The sequence below is a fragment of the Lemur catta genome, chromosome 13 (assembly GCF_020740605.2).
Source record: "Lemur catta isolate mLemCat1 chromosome 13, mLemCat1.pri, whole genome shotgun sequence".
Taxonomy (NCBI): Eukaryota; Metazoa; Chordata; class Mammalia; order Primates; family Lemuridae; genus Lemur; species Lemur catta.
In genome coordinates, this window is record NC_059140.1 from 22,686,652 (window position 1) to 22,708,747 (window position 22,096).

At 38.6% G+C, this 22,096-nt stretch overlaps 2 protein-coding genes across 2 annotated transcripts in view; one reads left to right on the top strand and one right to left on the bottom strand.

Moving 5' to 3' along the window:
• UBAC2 (UBA domain containing 2) overlaps window positions 1-22,096 on the bottom strand; it is a 174,994-nt gene that overhangs the window by 71,711 nt on the left and 81,187 nt on the right. The gene's annotated exons all lie outside the window — the stretch shown is intronic.
• On the top strand, window positions 3,634-16,931 carry GPR183 (G protein-coupled receptor 183). Its single transcript, XM_045567086.1, has 2 exons — window positions 3,634-3,785; window positions 15,351-16,931. Exon 2 carries the CDS (start codon window positions 15,369-15,371, stop codon window positions 16,449-16,451), a length of 1,083 nt encoding a protein of 360 aa, XP_045423042.1. The 5' UTR covers window positions 3,634-3,785; window positions 15,351-15,368; the 3' UTR covers window positions 16,452-16,931.

Here is a 22,096-nt window from a genome sequence, read left to right on the forward strand (position 1 = left end):
AACTACGACCCCCCACAGCCCCACCCCACTCTGCATTCTCTATTCCTTTCCTATCTTTCCCCATACCACCTACACCCTTCTAATCTACTGCATGACTTATTTATTTATCATCTATTTCCCCGACTAGAATGGAAGCTTCACAGGACAGGCACTTTGGTCTGTTTTGTTCGCTGCTTTATCCCCGCAGTCTAGTACTGTTCCTGGTACAGAGTAGGTGTTCAATAAATATTTGCAGGAAAAATGAATTTTCCTTCAAAACAGTAAAATCATACAGCAGAATTTGCCTTTTGTTTAAAAAAACCCAAAAACTCCTTTCCTTGTTAATGGATTTAAAACATATGGTTTCAGCTAGGCGCAGTGGCTCATGCCTATAATCCTAGCAATCTGAGAGGCCAAGGCGGCAGGATCACCTCAAGCTAGGAGTTCGAGACCTGTCTCTATAAAAAAATAGAAAATTTAGCTGGATGTGGTGGTGTGTGCCTGTGGTCACAGCTAGCTGCTTGGGAGGCTGAGGCAGGAGGATCACTTGAGCCCAGGAGTTTGAGGTTACAGTGAGCTATGATGACACCACTACACTCTATCCCAGACAACAGAATGAGACCCTGTCTCAAAAGAAAACAAAACAAAAACACATATGGTTTTATACATATGCTCAAAATATCTCCTACTGGTCTATTGGTAATAATAAAATCCTATTGGGGCTCCAATTGCACTGGAGCTTTCATCACAGAACATATCCTTTGAGGTACTTAATTCATAGTTCTTCCATTTACATTTGGCAATAAAGTGTAAATAGTATTGTTATAATTAAATAACCTGAAGTAGAGTTCTTGTTTGAGGTTCTATTTCAATGTAAACTAAAAAAGACTGATAGGAATTTTAGTGACCACAGTTTACATCTAATACACCAATAGAAGAAGTTTAAAAATTCCTTAAAAGTTATGAATCACTGTATAATTTTAAATGATGACTAAATACTAGACCACATATACGCATAATATTAACACAAAAGCACATATTTCAGACCAGAATTATACAGGTTGTTCTGCAGAAATTTTCCATTGCTATTTCTATACACATAGACTTGACAAAATACCATAATGTTATTAGTCATTGACCAGTTTTTCTCTTTTCCTTATTTTATGAAAACATCTGTTCTCATATTGCCAACAATACTTCAGTTTGACCTTTTTCATATTGTGAATAACTAACTTATTGTGAATAACTAAGCCCTCTCTGGCTTAAGCGTATGAGGCTAGAAGTACAGAAAAGGAGGAAACAGATTTTAAAGAATTCATTCATCCTTTAACTAATATCGCTAATATTTACTGAGCAGCTACCACTATATAGTCACAATTGTACTTGATAGAACAAATGTAACAGAGACCCAGTTCAGGTTGCCAATGCCCATTTCACCTCTTTTATAGAAAAAGATGTCAACTCCACTTTTATAACACAATTACAGCTTAAGAAATCCAGGTCACTTTCAACAACAATAAAAAGAAGGTTTGTGAGCTCATGAAATGATCTCACATGCAGCTTTAATAGCATCTTGCAGGACAATTACCCTGTCGCCTCTTTTTAACTACTCTGATACCAAAAAACCAAAAACCAAAAAAGGATAGACCTAGTTTGCCAGAAGAGTTACTTTAATTAGTTGAATCCTTCACTATATAACAATGCTTCACTTAATAATAACTATTTCAAAAATTAAAAGCCAAAAAACTCCACCAAGATGAAGATGGCCTTTCAACAAATCAAAAAATTTCTTGGCAGTGTCTTCTTTAAGTATTCTTCAGTCCAAGTTTTAAATGAACTAGTTCTGGAATATTATGTCATTTTTATCCACTAAGTCACAAAATCTCTTGTATTATCCCCTCATAGAATTTTTATACTAGGAATGATTTTGGAGATCATTGAGTTCAATACCTTTATTTTATAGATCGTGAAGTAGAGGCCCAAAGAATTCAGCTGACTTACTCTTTCTTCTGTTTGACAATGCTCCTCTGCAGACCCTAGGCACTTTAGAGATTAGGAGAACCTAATGCCACCACTGAGAAGGTAAAGCCACTCGGCTATTTTTACATAATCCTGGGGTAGAAAGGCCTCTGAGGTCATAGCATTATAAATTCCCACCAAGTGATTTTCAGCAGTCCCCAACCTTTTTGGCACCAGGGACCAGTTTCACGGAAGACCATTTTTCCATGGACCGGGCTGGGGTGGGGTGGGGGTGGGGCCGTGAGTGGAGAGGAGGTTTTGTGATGATTCAAGTGCATTACATTTATTGTGCACTTTATTTCTATTATTATTACATTGTAATATATAATGAAATAATTATACAACTCACCATAATGCAGAGTGTAATGCTGCCACCGACCTGACAGTAGGCGGAGCTCAGGAGGTGATGTCAGTGATGGAGAGCGGCTGTAAACAGAGATGAAGCTTCGCTAGCTCACCAGCTGCTCACCTCCTACTGTGTGGCCCGGTTCCTAAATAAACAGTGCCGGTCCATGCCTGGAGGTTGGGGACCACAGCTCTACATCATCCCTCAAAATCATCATTCAGTTTATGCAAGCATCTAAATAAGAAATGGTTTTCCATTTTTTATGATCCCAACTTTAAGGAAGGACTCTCACCTTTTGATCGGAAAGCTATCTCAGGTAACTTCCTCTTAACTGGCCCTCCTTCTATTCTCTGGAGTCAGGAAGACTGACGTAAGCAATTTAAACCCTTTTCTATGAGACAGTTTCCAAATGTATGACAGTAACAATCATATCCCTGCAAAGCCTAAACATTCCCACCTTATTCAACCATTTCTCCTCAGACCTGCTACCCAGGCTCCTACCACCCCGGGCATAATCAAAGTCATCTACACCCTTCATAAAATGTAGCACCCAGAACTGGCTGGGAATGGCCAGATCAGTCCTGGATAAATGTAAACATCACCTCTCTTGGTCTGAGCACTATATTTCTAGTAATTTAGCCTACAGATACATTGCGTTTTGACAGCCATGTTACACAGTTGGATTCAATGGAGCCGACTGACACTATAAGGTGGCAGAGTAGGTCTCTTTCATCTGGTACACAATAGGCTGGATTTTACCTATAACATGCCTCACTTCGACACTTTCCCTGTTACTCATGTGTCCACGCAGTCACTGATTCAGCTGGCCTCTTGTCTGGAAACGACTAATTCTGTCCACAGCCAAAATTGTGTTGTTCTCCCACTCACCACAGAAACCTGTTTCTTTCTCATGAGCTGCTGATAAGACAAAGTATGGGTAAACCACTCCCTGATACCAAGTTTCCAGGTAGTCAGAACAGTCAAAGTTGACATTTTTTTCCTTAAAACATTTTAAAACCCATACTTTTACACAGAATATCAATATAAACCCATCAGTAACTATAAAACTTTTTTTTTGGTTAAGGTTTATTGCTAAGGTTTCTTTCAAAGAATTTTTTGATACTTAAACTTTTATAGAAAAGTTTATAAAGTTCCATAGATATCTATAATTCATAAATTCCAAGGGGCTTTTGGATAGTTGTTTTTTTTAAAAAAAATCACTCTAAAAATTTTTCACTTCCCATTTTAAAAAAAAGTGCACACACATAATGAGGCTAACTGATCATTATATGCTCAGTCACAGGGTGACAGGAAAAAAAAGTCACCACCATAAAAGGATGTCTGCATAGTCTCTCTTAAAACAACATGCCACGGTTAACTTACTTCAGTTTGGGCAAATCCTGACAGCTACTACACAGAGACCTGAACGAGTCACTGAAATGTAAGTACGAGATACTTTGCTTTTTCAACAAATTCTTCTGAGTTAACAAATTCTTTGAAAGCCTAAGTTTTAAGGTAAAAGGCAAAGGAAAAGAATCTACTTAATAATCAGCTAACAACAATTCTAACAAACTTATGTTAATAATATAGTTTAGATTCTCTGATGACTGACAGTTCTAATTAGTTTTTATTAAGCTAGGTGAAAGCAATGGGTCATGCCAGAAACATCTTTGCCAAAAAACAGGGCTTACTTTGTTTACTTCTGTGTGAACTTGCAGTGACAAAAAACAGTTATCAAGTACAAATCAGCAAATATTGTCAGTGCTTCAGGATACTTTAATATGAAGGAAAAATAACTGAATTATTTTAAAATGGAGTATTCCTGCACAAATGTATTCTATATAAAATTTAACAAGTTATTCAGCACAATTTAAAATAAAAAAGTCCTTACATTTTAATATTTCATCACATATCTATGTATACAATGTCTTTTCTACACTTAAGATTATTTCTTAGGATAGAATCCTGATAGTAAAATTCCTAGGGCAAAGGGTATATTTTTTAAAGCCTTAGATATAAAATGGTACTTTTGGTTTAGAAAGACATTTTACCTATTTACCCTCCTACCAGCAAATAGTAACAGTCTGGGCTTTATTGTCAGCCAATATGGATGTTTTAATTCTAAATATAAACTATTAGTTAGATAAGTGAAAAAAATTACGATTGTTTGGTTTACATTTATTTGATGATCAGCAGGGCTAAACATATCTACATATATTTTTCTAGAACTTCTACATGCCTAGAAAAAAAAAAAATCACAATGAATTACATTTGCCAATGTTTATGTCCAGGTTGGGAACGGAGGTAACAGAAACTCTTGGCAAAATGAAAGCTGTGAAGAGTCTTCCTCTAAGAGAGGGTGTGAGTTTTGGGGTTTTTTTTTTTGGTGAGAGTTGCAGGTTTTTGGGTCCCTCTAAGTACAATATACAGTGCAATGGGTAAGAGCAAGGGCCCTGGGATCAGACTCAAACCTAGGCTCCATTATTTACAAGCTGTGTGTCCTCCTCCAAGTTACCTAATGTCTTCAGTTGCTTCATCTGTAAAATGGGGAGTAATAATACTGCCAAGTCCTTACAGCATTGCCTCTCATAGTAAGTGCTAAAAAACCATCATTTTTCTCTGATGTCTTTGCCCATTAAAAGACTAAAGATGAGTCCAACAGTCAAAGTTTCCTCGCCCTATCATTTCTGTGAGACTTATTTTTCTTGAACTTATCTGCAGGTCTTTATTTTATAGGGCATTTTACATAAAGACTGAGTCTGTGAATGACCATACATCTAGCTATGCTTATTATTAGGACTCAACGTTTGCTAGTATTTTAGTGCATGTTTTCTCTTTGGCGGCTCATCATACTTTTTGGACATAAAACTGCAAAGCACATACTGCTCCACAAATCATTCTCACTGGCATGCTCATATATTATGTGGGTGGCTGTGGGTGATAATTCCTTGTATAAGTTGCTTTCATCTGGCTTCCTAGAGCTTATTAGTACCATGACCAGTCATTTAATGGAATAAACATTAACTCAGGTCACTATATGATTTTCATCCATTTATTCCATAGATATTTACTAGATACCTATTGTAGGGTGATTCTGCAACACTCCATGGAATAAAATGATGGAGGAGATAAAGTCATCATCTTTAAGTTTACATTTATACAAGGGCTTACCACCTAATAAAGGAGTTTACAAGGGATCCTTCTCTCTCTGCTAGGGTAAGGCCTGCTGGAGTTGTTAAAAGGCCCTGAGTGTGGCATGTGCTGAGGACATGTAGTATCCTCCAGTCTGGGTAGTTTATCAGCTTCCTGAGAAGTCTGTGAAATATTGGGCATCGATACAAAATGAGATAATGCATGTGAAAATCCTCTGAAAACTGTGGCAGTAATACAGATTCTTATGGTATTGTGGAAGCCCAAAGAGAAAAATAAAAATATTTTGTTAAATATCTGCAAATACCTAAAAGTATTTGTAAAAGTAATGTAAAACTAAATTGATGGGTACAATGAACACTATTCTGGTGACAGGCACACCAAAAGCCCTGATTTAAGCGTTATACAAGGTACCCACTTCTTCACCCTTGTTCAGACAGGTATGAGTTAGTATGCGTTAAAGTTCTGAGACATCCTCCCATTTTATGTTCTAGCCATAACACCAGATCACGTTGGAAACACAAACTAGGGATAACATGTATTGTACTGAGTGTGATTTCTGCCTGGGTTTGAATCCTTACACTTAACAGCTGTGTCTTTAGGCAGCTCACTTAAGTGCTCTGTGCCTCAGTTTCACCATCAGTAAAGGGACTTGTGAATGTTTTGTGAGGATTTAACGAGTGAATACGTGTAGTGAGCCCAGGGCAGTGCCTGGAACACAGGCTTAGTAATATTGGTTATTATTACTCATTAAGGGCTTACTGTAGTCTAATAAAGAACCTTTCACTGAGGATCAAGAAAGCTGGGATTTTGCTATTCTTTAACCAGTGGGTATTTATTAAATATCAACCATGGGTCAGCTTGAGATAGAAGAAATTAACACCATCACACGTCCCCACTCACAGTACTTCAGAGGCTTGCGGGAGGCAGCAAAAAGATAGCACAGACACTACTACAGAGCACAGTGCCCTAGCAAGGACTCCCCACTCTGCCTTTCGGGAGGGGGTGCAGGATGATGGAAATCAGGAAAGCTTTCAGGACACGTGAACTCAGTCTTGAAGGAAAGTAGGAGTGGAAGACATAGGACAGGGGAAGGGGCACCAGACAGAGGGAAGAGTGTTGTTGGCACAGAGCTGTGAGGGAATATGGGACATGCAAAGATTCCAAGTAATTCACTATGGCTGGAGCCAGGGCACAATCAGAGCGAAGCCGTCCAGGGACTCGGCTGAAGAGGGAGCGGAGCCCAGTCATTAAGAAAACTGTGAGTCGTGGTGCAGCACTTGTGGTCTGCCCAGGGTTCCATGGCCTCATGTGAAGGGCCTGGATCTGTCGCAGAGCGACAGACATGGACGTGTGGGGCAGAGCAGAGGCCCTGTGCAGAAGTGGGCCAGGAGGCTGAGGCGCAGGCACTGCTAGCTGACTGCAGGGAGCAGATGAGGGAGAACACGGAGTCCCCGACACCTCCATGACCCCAGCCTTGGCTGTCTCAGAGAGACCCTGAGCAAATGACCAAATGGATTTGGAATTCACTTTATGCATAAATTAAGGATATTTAATGTTCCTGCCTAATTTCCATGAAATAGAGAAAAAAACAAAATTTCAAACTCCCTTGAACTTAAAGGAAAAAAGGTACCTACTATTTCTAGAAACATTTTGTACTCAGAAGGGAAATATCATAAAGACAGAGCTTCATTATGAAAAACCTTTTAGTAGCATGCAGTTAGTTATCCCACGAATAGGATCCTACAGATCACACCACATGGAAACATAGAGTATCTTTATTATAGTGAAATGAGTACTACAGTGGGATTCTTTAGTTTCTTCCGGCTTCCTAAACATTATGTCATCTTCATCTTCAATGACTTCCATACCTTCCTAGTCAGTATTAAAGCTGCCAAAAGCCACACAAGGAATAAATGATCAGTGAAAGAAAAATGGCTGAAATATGTGAAACCCCAAATGTACAAGTGGCTGTTTAGCCAAAGAACCCCACGCTCAGGCACCTTCCACTCTCCCTCATTTCCAGTGGATGTGCCTGCAAGTTGAATGATGGTGGTCTTCACGGAGTGCCCACTGGGTTCAGGGCACCACACGAGGCACAAAGACGAAACTGCAGACTGGTAAACACTGTTTTGTTCTCTCTTGAAAAAGTTCTCTGTGCTTTGTTCTGTAAATGGCCTTCTGCAGACATCCTGTGAGATGGCCTGAAGTGGGCTATGACAAGGGGGCACCAGTTAGGTCACAGGGCTAAGGCTGCCCACTGAGCCCCTCAACTTTGCCACACTCCCATGGGCCAGAGAAAGCGAGCTCCCCAGGAGGCAGGGGAGGTTCCCTCAGATAGACTGCCCACAGTCAACTCTCCTCTGATACCATCACTCTGCTATGTGTGATTTTGGGGAAGGATATAAGGATCATTGCCTCAATCCTTCTAAAAAATGAACCATGGAAATAGACATAGCTATCAATTTAGGACTCAAAGCTGGCTGGGGAAAAATCACCTTAAGGTGTGAAAAGAAGCTCTTAACGAGGTTATGGGGCATGTACTGACTATTCAGGCAGTCAGTTAGCAGCGTGCTGGAAGGGGCAGTGAAGTAACAGGAGGCCATGACTGTGCTGGTCACAGCTCCATAACCAGGAATTAATGTTTCCCACCTGTCCATTTTACCGGCAAAGAGCTCAGGTGATGGTTGTTTAGCTAAAAGGAGGGGAGAAAATCATTGGTTGAGTGCTAGGATCCAGCATGTGTGACACTGAACTGAACTCAGACATCCCTGTTTGAACAAGAACAGGAGGCTTTTTCAAATAATTAAGAAATACTTATAAAACTAGGTAAGCGGAAGAAGTAAAGAATGATTTCTTTCTTCCATGGAGCATGTTTGTTCTCAAGGGAACTGAAACAGCCTCAGCATACAGTCCTGATACATCTGTGCTTGTCTTATTTCCTCAGTAGAACCATATGCTTGTGACTCCAATTAGCCCGGAGTCTTCATCTTCCCCCTCCTTTCCTAGTGATTTTATTTCTTCCTATTCCAGAAATTTCTCCTTGATCTTAACCTTTCCTCAAGAAAATAAACAAAGGACAGTGTAGCAACAGAAATCAGAGAAAGAGCTGGATCACACAACAGTTATCATTTAACAATATACAAATATAATTAACATCTTGGAGGCTACCCTGGTTGTTTCTGAAAGTGTGCTCCTGGAATTTCCCCTCTGGTGCACTCACTGTGGGCACTTTGAGTCAGATCACCTCTCCGCGTAAGCTGGGTCAAGTGCAGATTGGACCCTACAGAGAAGCCACCTCCAAATGGTATCATTTCAGCATGACTTGACCCATTCAAGTCATTGCACAAGCCTGAATTTAAACAGAATTCCTAGAAGTTTAGCCACTTTTCATTTGAGGTGTTGATGACTGTAAAAATAAATAAGTATTTGGGGGTAAAGGTGACATTTCAGGAATCATAAAGCAAAAACCAAATGCTGTTAATCTAGCACCAACTAAGTCCTTGAATAGGTGAAGGTTCTGTGCTGTTTCTGTCATGAATAAAAGCTAAGAAAACACTAATTATTCAACTAAAATAAATTAGGATCACAGAAGGCATATGTAAAAAACACAAATGTGGAAAAAAAACCACAAATGCCTCCAAGTTGGTATCCAAGGTAAATATTTCCAGAGTACAAATTACATTAGAGCTTAGATAATTTTCTTAAATACCAATAAATGAGTTTTTTAGAGGCCTTTTATTTTTTTCCTTTTGTGGCTAGAAAGAACCTGTCAGTTCATGTCAACATGTCCGGTTATGCAAAAATGAGATGATAATATCTCAAGAAATGTTAGCAACTCTATTAGCAATGAAATAAATTCTAGAGAAAAACACACACAGACCCACTTCCAAAAACATAAGTAAAAATACTTTGGAAGATATTTTGCTGAGGAAGAAACTTAATGTTTTACATGTTAGGATAACAGTAACATTAAAAGGATCAAAATGCATTAGACACAAAACAGGTATTGTCTCCTTTGTTTACCAGTAAAAACAAGAGAATGGCATAGATGGCTTCCAGGGTGGCTGCCATGTGGTTAATTTTCAGGAAAAACAGTGTTTTGAAGGCAGACAGAGCCTGTTCCTCAGGTTCAACATGAATAAGGATCCACACTTCATGCAGCCCCAGTCACTACCTGTGCTTTCAGGGCAAAGGCTACCGTCCTGACTCCTGCCCCTCAGTGTGGAGAGCATGAAGGATAGCTTAGGGACCACTAATCCCATTTCATTAGAAAGTTATAATTCTTTAGCCAGCATGGCGGTGCACGCCTGTAGTCCCAGCTACTTGGGAGACTGAGGCAGGAGAATTGCTTGAACCCAGAGTTTGAGGTTGCAGTGAGCTATGATGATGCCACTGCACTCTAGCCCATGCAACAGAGTGAGACTCTATCTTTGAAAAAAGGAAAAAGAAAAAGTTAATTCTGATATTAGTGTTCTAAGAAAAAAGATTTAGAACACAGATTTCTTTAGGCTTTTCCCTAGGCAACACAATGAGAAGTGACAGTATTTTCAAATTTACCTCTGTGTGTGCGTGTGTCTTAAATAACACGACAGAAGCTGCTGCTTAATAATAATTAAAATATAAAATACTTAAAATATCCTCAAGAATTTAAAGTTATACCTAAAAAATGATTAAAAGAGGAATTTATAATCCAAAGGCTGATACAGGTGTACTATAATGCAAAGAGCTAGATGAATACTGATATGTATGAGAAAGAACACAGCAAAGAACTGTGAGATAACACTTCACTCAGATAATTGCACATTTCCAACATTATACATTTACCCTTCACGTCTAGACCCTCTAATATAAAAACGTATAATTTCTGTAGTCTCAGGATCTAGCACGTGGAGGCATTAAGAACAATTTTTGCTGAATAAAAGAATGCAGTTAATTCAAGTTTCAGCAAAGGAATTCATAAGATGATTGAAGGAGGGTATGAAGTAATATCTCTGAGGAAAATTATCATAAATTGGGATTGGCTGATATAAGAATGGAATAACAACACTCAAGTACATGAAAGGACTTTCCCCTCAATGTGGAGATCATAAAATTGGCTACAATTACAGCATTAGAACATTACAGCATTAATAACAGTGGACAGATATAAGCAAGAGCTAAAGTGACATACTAGAGTTATCTTTGAGAGGTTACTAAATATCCAAAATGAGCATATTTCGAAACAACCTTGAGTTTCCTTTACCTAAGATCATCTCCGAGTCACCCCAGTTACATGTCCACATTCTGCAAGTGCCCTTTTTTGGCCCACTCCAGCACAATGGTGGTCAGTAAGAGGGCCCCTCAACAGGGCTCCCCTCAGGGTACTACAGTGTGTGGCCACAGGTGGCTTCCCATTTGGGAAGGCACCTCTCCTGGAAGTGGGCTCCCCCTGCTCTTAGGAAGAGTTGTCCCTCTGCTCTGGAGCAGCTGGGCCATGGTGTGCCTGTGCTGTCTATATTTATAGGTAACAATGGCCCTTGAGGCCTAGACCACTTTGAAACCACAAACCCTCAGTGCTTCAAGGGCAGCATGAAACAGCTGCCTCTGCAAAGGAGAGGAGTAGACCTGAAGCCAGGTCATCACAAAGAAGGATCCAGCGTAAACTTTAACTTCTCGGACCCTCCGTTTCCTCACCTGGAAAGCAAGTAGGAGATAGCAAGACTCGGGCTGCTGTAGGGTTTCTATATGCCTGATTTAAAGGTAGGTACCCAGTAAGTTAATTCATAAATCTGAATTAAGAACATTGAACAGCAAGCTTTGAAAAGTATGTTAGATGACAAGGTTTTTGCAAGAAGAGCTGAATTAAAATTCCTTTCCACAGATTTAAAAATTTTTTTACATATTTATTCATTTCAGTCAATTTATGTTTAGCATTAAATATTTAGGATAGGCCATGCATGGTGGCTCATGCCTGTAATCCTAGTACCCTGGGAGGCCGAGGCAGGAGGATCGCTTGAACTCAGGCATTCAAGACCGCCCTAAGCAAGAGTGAGACACCATCTCTACTAAAAATAGAAAAATTAGCTGGGTGCAGTGGCGTGTACCTGTAGTTCCAGCTACTGGGGAGGCTGAGGCAGGAGGATTGAGTCCAGGAGTTTGGGGTTGCAGTGAACTATGATGATACCACTACACTCTAGCCTGCTCTAACAGAGTGGCACCCTGTCTCCAAAACAAACAAAAAATTAGGACATATGAATAAAGCCCCAAAATCACTTGTACAACATTATGTTTTGGCATATGTATCTATGCAGGCATCTTTCTGTGTGTGTGTGTGTGTGTGTGTGCATGTGTGTGTGTGTATTTGCTTCCCCCCCCCCCCCCCGCCCCCCGCAAAAAGTGGCAATTTGTATAATCTGCTTTCCCTACTTAACATAATTCCCTGTCAAGGAATAAACATCTATGTTTCCATCTTTGGTGGCTGCCTTAAATTCCACTGTATGGATAAATCATAAAATACTTAACCAATCCCTAATGAGATATGGGAACTGTTTGCAATCAACACTATAATTATATAGTTAACACTGTGTTAAACACTCTTAAACTGTTCTGAAACCCTGGCCATTTCTGGCTCTACTGGATGCCGTATCTCATTCAGTGAAGCAGTCAGATGTGCATTTACAAACTGGCAAGCGATGGCACCTTATTCTCTGAGTCTTACATTAGTGTCACTTTCCTAATCTCTACAGTAATAATTATTCATATAGAAGATTCTCAGACTCCACAGTGAAGTTTTTTTTTAACTGCCATGTATTGTAAAGGCAATTCCCATGAAACTGCTTTGAAATACTCCTCAAAATGTATGTTGATATTTTTCAGAAAAAAAGAAACTTGCTCACAGAGATTAGAAAAATATTAATAAAAGAAGTTCTTGATGCCAGTTCCTAAGCTGCAACCCTTGCCTGGAATTTTCACCTCTCCCTCATGTCTAGTCTCACTTCCTAAAAAGTTGCTTCTCACATGAAGCCCTTCCCAAGCAAATGGAAAAATGTTTTCTTTTATTCCACAATGCAATCTTCATCATTTCCTATTTAAGAACCACTCCATTTTTTTCCCTGCACAAAATATGAGGTCTATATTTATTGTCTTTTGTTTTCTATTTCATTAATTCCTGCAATTATCTTTATTATGTTCATTTTCTTTGGACAACTTGTTCTTTTCTAGCTTCTTGAGCTCTATATTTAACTTCCTTATTTTCAATCTTTTCTTTTTTTAATAAATGCATGCAAGGCTTTGCATCTACCTCAGACTAATGCCTTAGCTGTGTCCTACAGTTTTGGTGGATAGTATTATATTTTTGTTGTTTAGTTCTAACCATTTTGAAATTTTCACTGTAATTTCTTCTTTAACCCATGAGTTCCTTAGAAACATATTTTTTAGTTTCCAAATTTATCCTTTATCTTTTCATCACTGATTTCTAATTTCACTGCACTGTTGTCAGGCAATGTGGTCTGCTAAATAATGATTTTCTGAAAGTTCTAGGACTTCTCTAATGACCTACCATGTGGTCAAATTTGCAGACATGCTCATGTGCCTTCAGTACAAGTTCTGTTAGCTTGTAAATCATGATGTGTAAATCTTCTAAGTCTTTAATCTCTTTATCTGGTATATTCCAATAGAAATGTATATGATCTCCATGGTTGTGGATTTGCCGGTTTCTCTTTCAAATTTTGTCAAGTTTTGCTGTTACATGCATATTTTGTGATCATTTTTGTGTTCTTTGTGTACTGTTATTTTTTTTAACTTTTATAGTGACCAACTTTATTCCTATTAATATGGAATTCGCCTTGAATTCTATTTTTTCTGATGTCAACATTGCTACTCTATCTTTTTATTGGTTGGGATTTGTGTGGTTTGTGTTTTCCCATTTCTTTTCAACCTTTCTGAATCACTTTGAGTTATATCTAAGCAGCATACAGAAGGATTTTTAAAAAATTTAAACCGTCTGGGACCAGCCTGGTCAATAGAGCGAGACCTTGTCTCTACAAAAAATCTTTTTAAAAAATTAGCTGGGTGTGGTGGCGCATGCCTGTAGTCCTAGCTACTGCAGTCCCAGCTACTTCGAAGGCTGAGGTGGGAGGAGCACTTGAGCTCCAGAGTTCCGGGCTGCAGTGAGCTATAGTTGGGGCACTGCACTCTAGCCTGAGCAACAGAGCGAGACCCCATCTCTTAAAAAAAAAAAAAAATCTAAACTGACAGTCTCTTTTAATATGCAAGTTCAACCCATTTACGTTTGTTGTGACACAGTCATACCCTCTTATTTTGTTTTTCCTACTTACCATCCTAATTCTTTGTTTTTTCCCATGGTCTCCTTTCTGGTCTTCCCTTGGGTAATAAAATGCTCTGTTTCCATCTCTGCTGTCTTTTGCTTTAGGTTATGTTTCCAAACTGTAACGACTAACATCTCAACACTGCATGTAATGCACACCTCTAACAGAAGCACAATCCCCTGATAACCTCAGTGCCTGTGATCATCACTGATTTAAGGTTATTAGAATAAAGTTACAGAGACCCAATTCATTTAATACAGTAGATAGAGAAGCAGATTTGTAGACAGTGCTTTTCATCATGGTAAAGATAGTCTTTTTCCTTTAATATATAGCAGCAGCATCACATCTGTTGAAAGTCTCCTTTAATTCTGGTGACTTCCAGATGAGATTTATGCACAGACAGTTCTATAAGAGAAATTATTTTTCTTATAAAAATAACCATACAGGATTTATTGTTCTTCCTGCTTTCAACAAAGTTCACCCTCACATATGGAGCTTCACTGCAGTAGTTTTCCATTTTTCATTTTAGGACTTGAAATTTCTGTCTTAACATTATCCATAACAAGAAAAGAACTGGAAAGGAGCCAAGTGTTCATGAAGGCAGCAGCTAGGCAAATTATGTTTGAACACACTGGAATACTGCAGAACACCTATCAAATGTCTACATAAAATCTGCACACGACAAATATAAAGATTACACTGATATGAAGATGTTAAGTGACTAAATCAGGGCACAAAATACCATGTGTGATGCTTGCTACTATGTGCAAACGTAGGAATGTAAACTGCAAGCATCCATGGAATACTGACAGAGTTCAGAAATTTAAAAGTTTGCCTTGAAGTAGCTTAAGTCTTTTTCTCTCTCATTTTCTTTTTTATTCTTTTGTCATTTTAGCGATGGTTGTCATGGTTGTTGTGGTCGTCGTCTTCTCTTTTTTAAAAGAAAACCTAACTTTCAGTTCCTAACACGGCCTAAGCTTATTTCTCATACATTTAGGTTAACACAAATCAGATCAGTGTGGTAAGTTCATATTTCACTACATAAATGTATGACTGATTTCATTTCCTGGCAGTGATATACACTTGGCCAAAAAAAAAAGTCCAACTGAAATTCAATTTAAAAGCAAAGTTTAGTGCCCATCTGAAATGTGGGGTGCTCTACATAATTTTATTCTTAACCAGACAATGATTCAGAAAAGGAAGGGGATTTCTGCCTAAAAAGTTGTTACATTCCTTTTTCACAAAAAATGCAATTGCCCTATTTAGATGGTTTGATTTCCTTTGCTGGGGCTTTGTCAAAGCCACCAAATCATGACAGTAAAATCATACATTTTATTCTCTGTTCTTCCTGTTATCATATATGCAACCATATTATATAGATTTTGAAAAATTATATAAATCTTATAACTAAATATTATGTATATGAGGGACACTTTATATTGCTTTGAGTTACATGTGCTTTTTCTTTCTTTTTTTTTTTTAACTGATGGGTAGTGAAACTGGATGAATATACTTTTAATTAAATGTACTCTTTGGTTTTTTCCTAGAGAGCTTGACTACGATCAATGGATATAAAAATGGCTGACAATTTTACTACACCTTCTGCAACCCCTCAGGGCGATGACTGTGATCTCTACGCACACCACAACACAGCAAGGATATTAATGCCTCTGCATTACAGCCTTGTCTTCATCATTGGGCTTGTGGGAAACTTGTTGGCCTTGGTTGTCATTATTCAAAACAGGAAAAAAATCAACTCTACCACCCTCTATTCAACAAATTTGGTGATTTCCGATATACTTTTTACCACTGCATTGCCTACGCGGATAGCCTACTATGCCATGGGTTTTGACTGGAAAATCGGTGATGCTTTGTGCAGGATAACAGCTCTGGTGTTTTACATCAACACATATGCAGGTGTGAACTTTATGACCTGCCTGAGCATTGATCGCTTCTTTGCTGTGGTGCACCCTCTACGATACAACAAGATGAAAAGGATTGAACATGCAAAAGGCGTGTGTATATTTGTCTGGATTCTAGTATTTGCTCAGACACTCCCACTCCTCATCAACCCTATGTCAAAACAGGAGCCTGAACGGATTACATGCATGGAATATCCAAACTTTGAAGGAACAAAATCTCTTCCTTGGATTCTGCTTGGTGCATGTTTCATAGGATATGTGATTCCACTCTTAATCATTCTCATCTGCTACTCTCAAATCTGCTGCAAACTCTTTAAAACTGCCAAACAAAACCCACTAGCTGAGAAATCTGGTGTAAACAAAAAGGCTCTCAACACAATTATTTTTATCATTGTTGTGTTTGTTCTCTGTTTCACACCTTACCATGTTGCAATTATTCAACATATGATTAAAAAGCTTCATTTTCCTGATGTGGTATGTAGCCAAAGACATTCATTCCAGATTTCTCTGCACTTTACAGTATGCCTGATGAACTTCAATTGCTGCATGGACCCTTTTATATATTTCTTTGCATGTAAAGGGTATAAGAGAAAGGTTATGAAGATGCTGAAACGTCAAGTCAGTGTATCAATTTCCAGTGCTGTGAAGTCAGCCCCCGAAGAAAACTCACGTGAAATGACAGAAACGCAGATGATGATACATTCCAAGTCTTTAAATGGAAAGTAAAAAGGATTCTATCTTGGATTTATAGCAAAGTAAACTGTATGACAAATTTTGCAGGACTTTTATAAAGCAAAATGATTGTTCAACTTGAATTAAGATTCTTTTAAATTCCTTTCATTGGGCACTTTCCCACCTCCAACTTGGAAGTAAGCTCAAGAGAACAACATAAAGCAAAGTTCTATTTGTAAGTGAAATAATATATCATAGGGAGGCTATCTTAACTCTCAATGTAAAAAGAAAAATTTTATTTTAATAAAAAACTTAATCATTAATATTTCCTGCCAATAGTTTGGCAAAAGAAAAAAGACTGATTAGATTGTATATTGCCAGTGTAAAAGTGTTAATATTGTAACATATTTTTTTGGTAACATATTTCTTAAATCGATGTTTCTTTCACTCTTCGATTTTATCCCCTTGGTAACACCAATTTTTTGTTTTGTTCTGAGTCATAAAACTGTTTCAGAGAACTCTTTTGGAATAAAGACCAGGATGCTACAAAATTATGAGTATGTTGTTACTCAATGCTGTCAACTATCAGCAGGAATTACAGGGAGAATATAATTAGCAATAGCTAGATCTGATAGATTAGCAATGTTATAAATGATGATAACTGAAGCAATGAAAGTGTTGAGCTTTCTCCCAAACAGCCAGCATAGTCTTTTAGGGCCATTGCTTATGAACATGACAAGGACTATATATGGAGGTACCCCACTGGGAGGAGGGTCTACTTGCTAAATTCTTCTTGGGAATAAAAAACACATGTATATGCTTGATTTTCTTTAGATCTCTAGGGGATTCATTTTCTCTTTTTCCCTTCAAGTTGGTAGCACCTTGTATCTGTATTTCAGTAGTCTGGGTTCTCAGAAAGCTTTTTGGGAGACGTGGGGGGATGATGAGCTGTGAGTGATATAGCTGTTACTTGCCTACATAAGATAGGGAGTAAAATGCAAAATTATAAACTTATGAGTCCTCAGGATTCTTTACAACATTATATACTTGCTCAAATGAGTACCTCAGTATGAGTAGCTTACCTTTGCAAGTAGTCAACCTGTCTGCCAGCTCAAATTTGTTTTACCCCCAAAATTACCCTGATACAGAATTTCTGTTGGCAATGATACTAATTTTGGTAATGGGAGACACTAAAATAAAATGATATATCATGAGTCATATTTTGAATTTTTCCTGGACTTTATGCCCTGGATTTATTTTCTTTTAAATTCTTATCTTACTCATTTCCTTTCACTCCGTAAGAAAATTAATCATAATGGTTGATTCGACATCATTTACCAGTTTTTGTAACACCTTATAGAGATAGGTGAGACCACATAGATGAAAGTCAGAATCTAGTGCCTTTCCTTCACTCTATCTATAAACTTTCCCAAGTAAAGGAGAAGAAAGGGCAAAACACTAAATTTTATGCAAGGTGGCACTTGGGCAGTCATCTGAGTTGGATCTCTAAAGAGAAACCTTTGTGAAGGCCACTAAAGGAAAACCAGAAACAAAGCTTCCTTAATCTCAGAGCCTCTTTATGGCAGCCTAGTTCTGTGACTACCTTGGAGCTTGGACTCTTTATGGGATGTGTGAGCCAACATGCTGCCTCATAGCAGATGAGAGTATTCTCTGTGTGAATGGGGTCAACTCTCAGGATCCTTCAAACAAGAAAGTAAATACTCATAGCATTTAATAAAGGGATAACATTCTTTCATCTATTCAGTTTTCTGCTTCTACTATATCACAAATTCATAGAAATGATTTTATCTAGTCATCAGTAGCCATACTGCCAAAAAGGTAAACTCTAAACCCATATCTGACTAATATTTTTTTAAAAACTCTCTACTCCAGTCAAACTCAGCAAATCATTCTCCTTCAAAAGGCCTTTGCTGTGCATTTCACTGACTATTCAGTGATAGTACAGAGTAGTAAATGCCAGGTGTTAGAAATGTCAGCAGGTATATCTGAAGATCTCAATAATTCACAAAATAGTCTATAGTATACAGTGTCCTCCTTTTCACAAAACGGGATGAGCAGACAGTATCACCTGCAGTTTATAAAGAAACCTAAGTCCATAAAAGGCACCTGGTAAATTAACAGCATCATCAGGAACGTAACCCTAACTCGGTATCCTAGCCATAAAGAAGACAGAACTGAATCATGTGGATCCTGAAAAAGTGTTGGAAAGCTTAACTGCTTTATTATATGCTGGCAGGCCATATAATCCTTTAACTAGGACAAATAACCCAATAATAGGTCAGTTATAAACTCAGCCAGGCTGTAAGCACCATGATGATGAGGACCTCATCTGTTAACATACACAGCACCTGGCACAGAGCCTGACACATAGAAGGTTCTCAAATATCCATTTAATTGAACAGCACATGTTTTGTACTATTTCTAACAAAATTCTAAAACCCTATTGAAATATCTGTGCAGTTTTTAAATTCTCAACGAAATAAAAATTACCCTAAATGCTTCACTACATATGCGAGAGCACATGAGTAACTGAAGACAGGTACACAATGTAGAGTATATGCTCTTGAAGACCCTGCGATTTAAATGAGACATATTGGAGAAGAGAGCTAATTAGCTAACAAGCCCATTTAACAGATACAGAAATAATTCCGTATTTCAAGAGGCAAGCGCAGTGGCTCCTGCTAATGACTACAAGGTGGCATGCAATTTTAAAAGGGGAAGCACTGATTTTAAATTAGCCCTTAAAATGGTCTATTTTGGTGACTTTACAACCCATCGTAACTTGTTATTCTCTGCAAAGCTAAAAATATTTGTTCACTGACTATTTGGGTGAAGAACAAGAAAATGAAAAGCATGGAGATTAGAAGTAACCCGGTGGCAAGGCCCATTCTTTTTAACTCAAGGAGGACTACACAAGTAGACTGCTCCCTGTAGACTACTGCCAATGGAAAATTTATATTAAACCCAGAAAAACTGCTTAAAAGACAACCCCCGAAAGTCTACTCAATTAAACCCTTAATGAGCTAAATATGAACATTACTGATCATTTACTGCATGCCACTTTCCAAGCACTGCACACGCATTTTATCCGCCAATCCTCATTACCTTAAGAGAGGATACGATTGTCATATTATTGTCCCCATTTTGCTGATGAGGAAACTAGAGCACCAAGGCCACATGGCAGGCTAGAGCTGAGACTGAAACCCAAACCATTCAGATGTCACCACTTGAAACCTGCTCAGTAACGGGCGGCTCCATTCTTCCCTTTCCCATGGCCGCCTGTACCTTGGACAACTCCCCCAAAACATATCTGAACTTCAGCTCATCATCTTTCTCTGTTCAGCATACCCCAATTTCTCTACAAACTATTTGCATTCCCTGTCACCCACACCTACCCATCCTCTCCTCATCCATGGCATTCGGATGGTGAACAAATCTGTGCCTGGGTTTTTTCCTTTTGCACACTCTCTTGCCCACCTTTTCTTTGCCCAATATCATCATCCTAGTCTAGACATTGGCCATCGCACACCTAAATTACTACAACCTCTTTCTCTATGAGGCCCTTAACTAGAGTCAGAAACTTTAGCATTCCTTTAGGATGCTGTACCAGAAATCAGCAGATTAAAGTTATAACAACAATAATAAATACTTGCTAACAATTTTATAGCATAGTGGTCTATGCACTTTACACGTGTAAACTCATTCAAACCTCACAACCATCCTGTAAGCCTTGTTCTATTTACTGTCCTCATCTTACAGATGACAAAACTATGCTCCAGAGAGGTTGAGTAACTTGCCCCAAGGCCACACAGCTAGTCAGTGGGGGAGCCAGACTGTCCATGTGCATGCTGGCTCCAGTACCTGCACTCTTCATCACTATATTTTCTCCCTTAAACAAGTAAAATTATATGTTCTAGGTCCTCCAAAAGCCTTGAAAGTGACACTGCCCACCAAATAGCTTCATGTTCCCTTGCGGGGGACATGTGACTACTTCTGGCCAATGGGTTTGGTGGCCAAAGTGGCATACGTCACTTCCAGGTTGAAGCATTAGAGAGCAGTAAGGGATGTTACACCCAGCTCCTCCTCTGCCACAATGACTGGCAATGTTCTAGACCTACAGTCCCCAACACCCTGGGAAAACAGGGCTGCACATCACCACCTGAGCTCTGCCTCCTGCCCCCCCACCCCCATCTGTGGAAAAATTGTCTTCCGTGAAACTGGTCCACGGTGCCAAAAAGGTTGGGGACTGCTGCTCTAGACAGTGGCACCTTTGAGAACCTGAGTCCCTAAATGAGTAAGTCAAACTCCCACCCCCATTCCCCACACACCTGTGTTGGCCAAGTGCTACAAGCAAGAAACACACTTAAATATTAAGTCTCCCACTGTAATTTCAGGCTTAATTTGTAGCTGTAACACAAGCTAGGCTATTCTGATTAACATAGTGTTTAACCTACTTGGAATACACAGAATGTAAGAAAAGAAAAATGCATATACTATCCAGTTCTCTTGGCAAACAAACATAATCTTCCTTAATCCCACTTTCATGGTGTCATTTCATGCTCAAGGACTGAGAACAGTTCCTGGTGATCTACCACATCAAGTCCAAGTTCCTCTCCCACACTTTCAGGTCCCTCCAGCCCAATTTCCCTCCATTGCCCAATATTTACCGGTCAAGTTTGTCTGGTTGGTTTTATCTCTGTCCCACAGATAAAACAAGTATTTGGTTCTCATGGGCTGGATTATTTCGCTTCCTCTGCTATTGTTCACATTTACATCCAATCATATCTCCTCCTATTGTTCTTTGACTACTAAAAGCCACCACCTTCCTTTCCTAAAACTTATTTGGCTGTTACAGTCTATGCCACATGATTTTAACTTAGGTGTATATTACCTAACAAAGGAAGAAAAAAAACACACTGGCCTGGAGACCTGTGGCCTGGCTCTGCTCAGATGGCTAGAGAGCTCTATCTCACTTTGCCCACTCTTTGAGTCTTTCTAGACTAGACTTCAGTTTTCTTGTCCGTGAAATAAGCGTTAAATAACACATAAGTAAGCTCTTTGCTAGCCATCATACTGCCTAGGGTCTATTATTTTATTGCATTATTTTCGTATCCCTCAAGAGAAGCACAAACTCCACTTGGGCAGTGATACTGACTTTTACTTCTTTCCATTCTCAGGTAGCTCTGAAAACGGCACCTTGAGTGTAGACAATGCTCCAACAAATGTATGTTGACTACAAGTCATCAAATATTAGCCAAGGACATTATATGATTTGTATTATTAAAGTCTGCTGAGTGAGAGGTTGATATTACTGCATGTCATAACTTGTTAGGCAGCAACAGATAACTAATACATGCTTGGTATTAAAATATTAATCATGGAAAATATATTAAATTGGAAACCAGAATGACATTTAAATCAGCCAGGAATTTTTTTTACAAAAAGACAGTTTTCTGCTGCAAGTATAGGAGAAGCACCACTAGATTTTCCACTTCCTTCTGCATACAAAAAAGCAGTGTATGACTACTTATACTTCATTATCTCTGAAGATGCATATTCAAACTTAGAAAATTTCTGCAACACTGTAGTTGTTAGAAACTGTTTAAGAGGACAACATACATGGGAAATACAATATATGACTTAAGTTTTTGTTTCACCAGTTTATCTTCCTCAAAAAT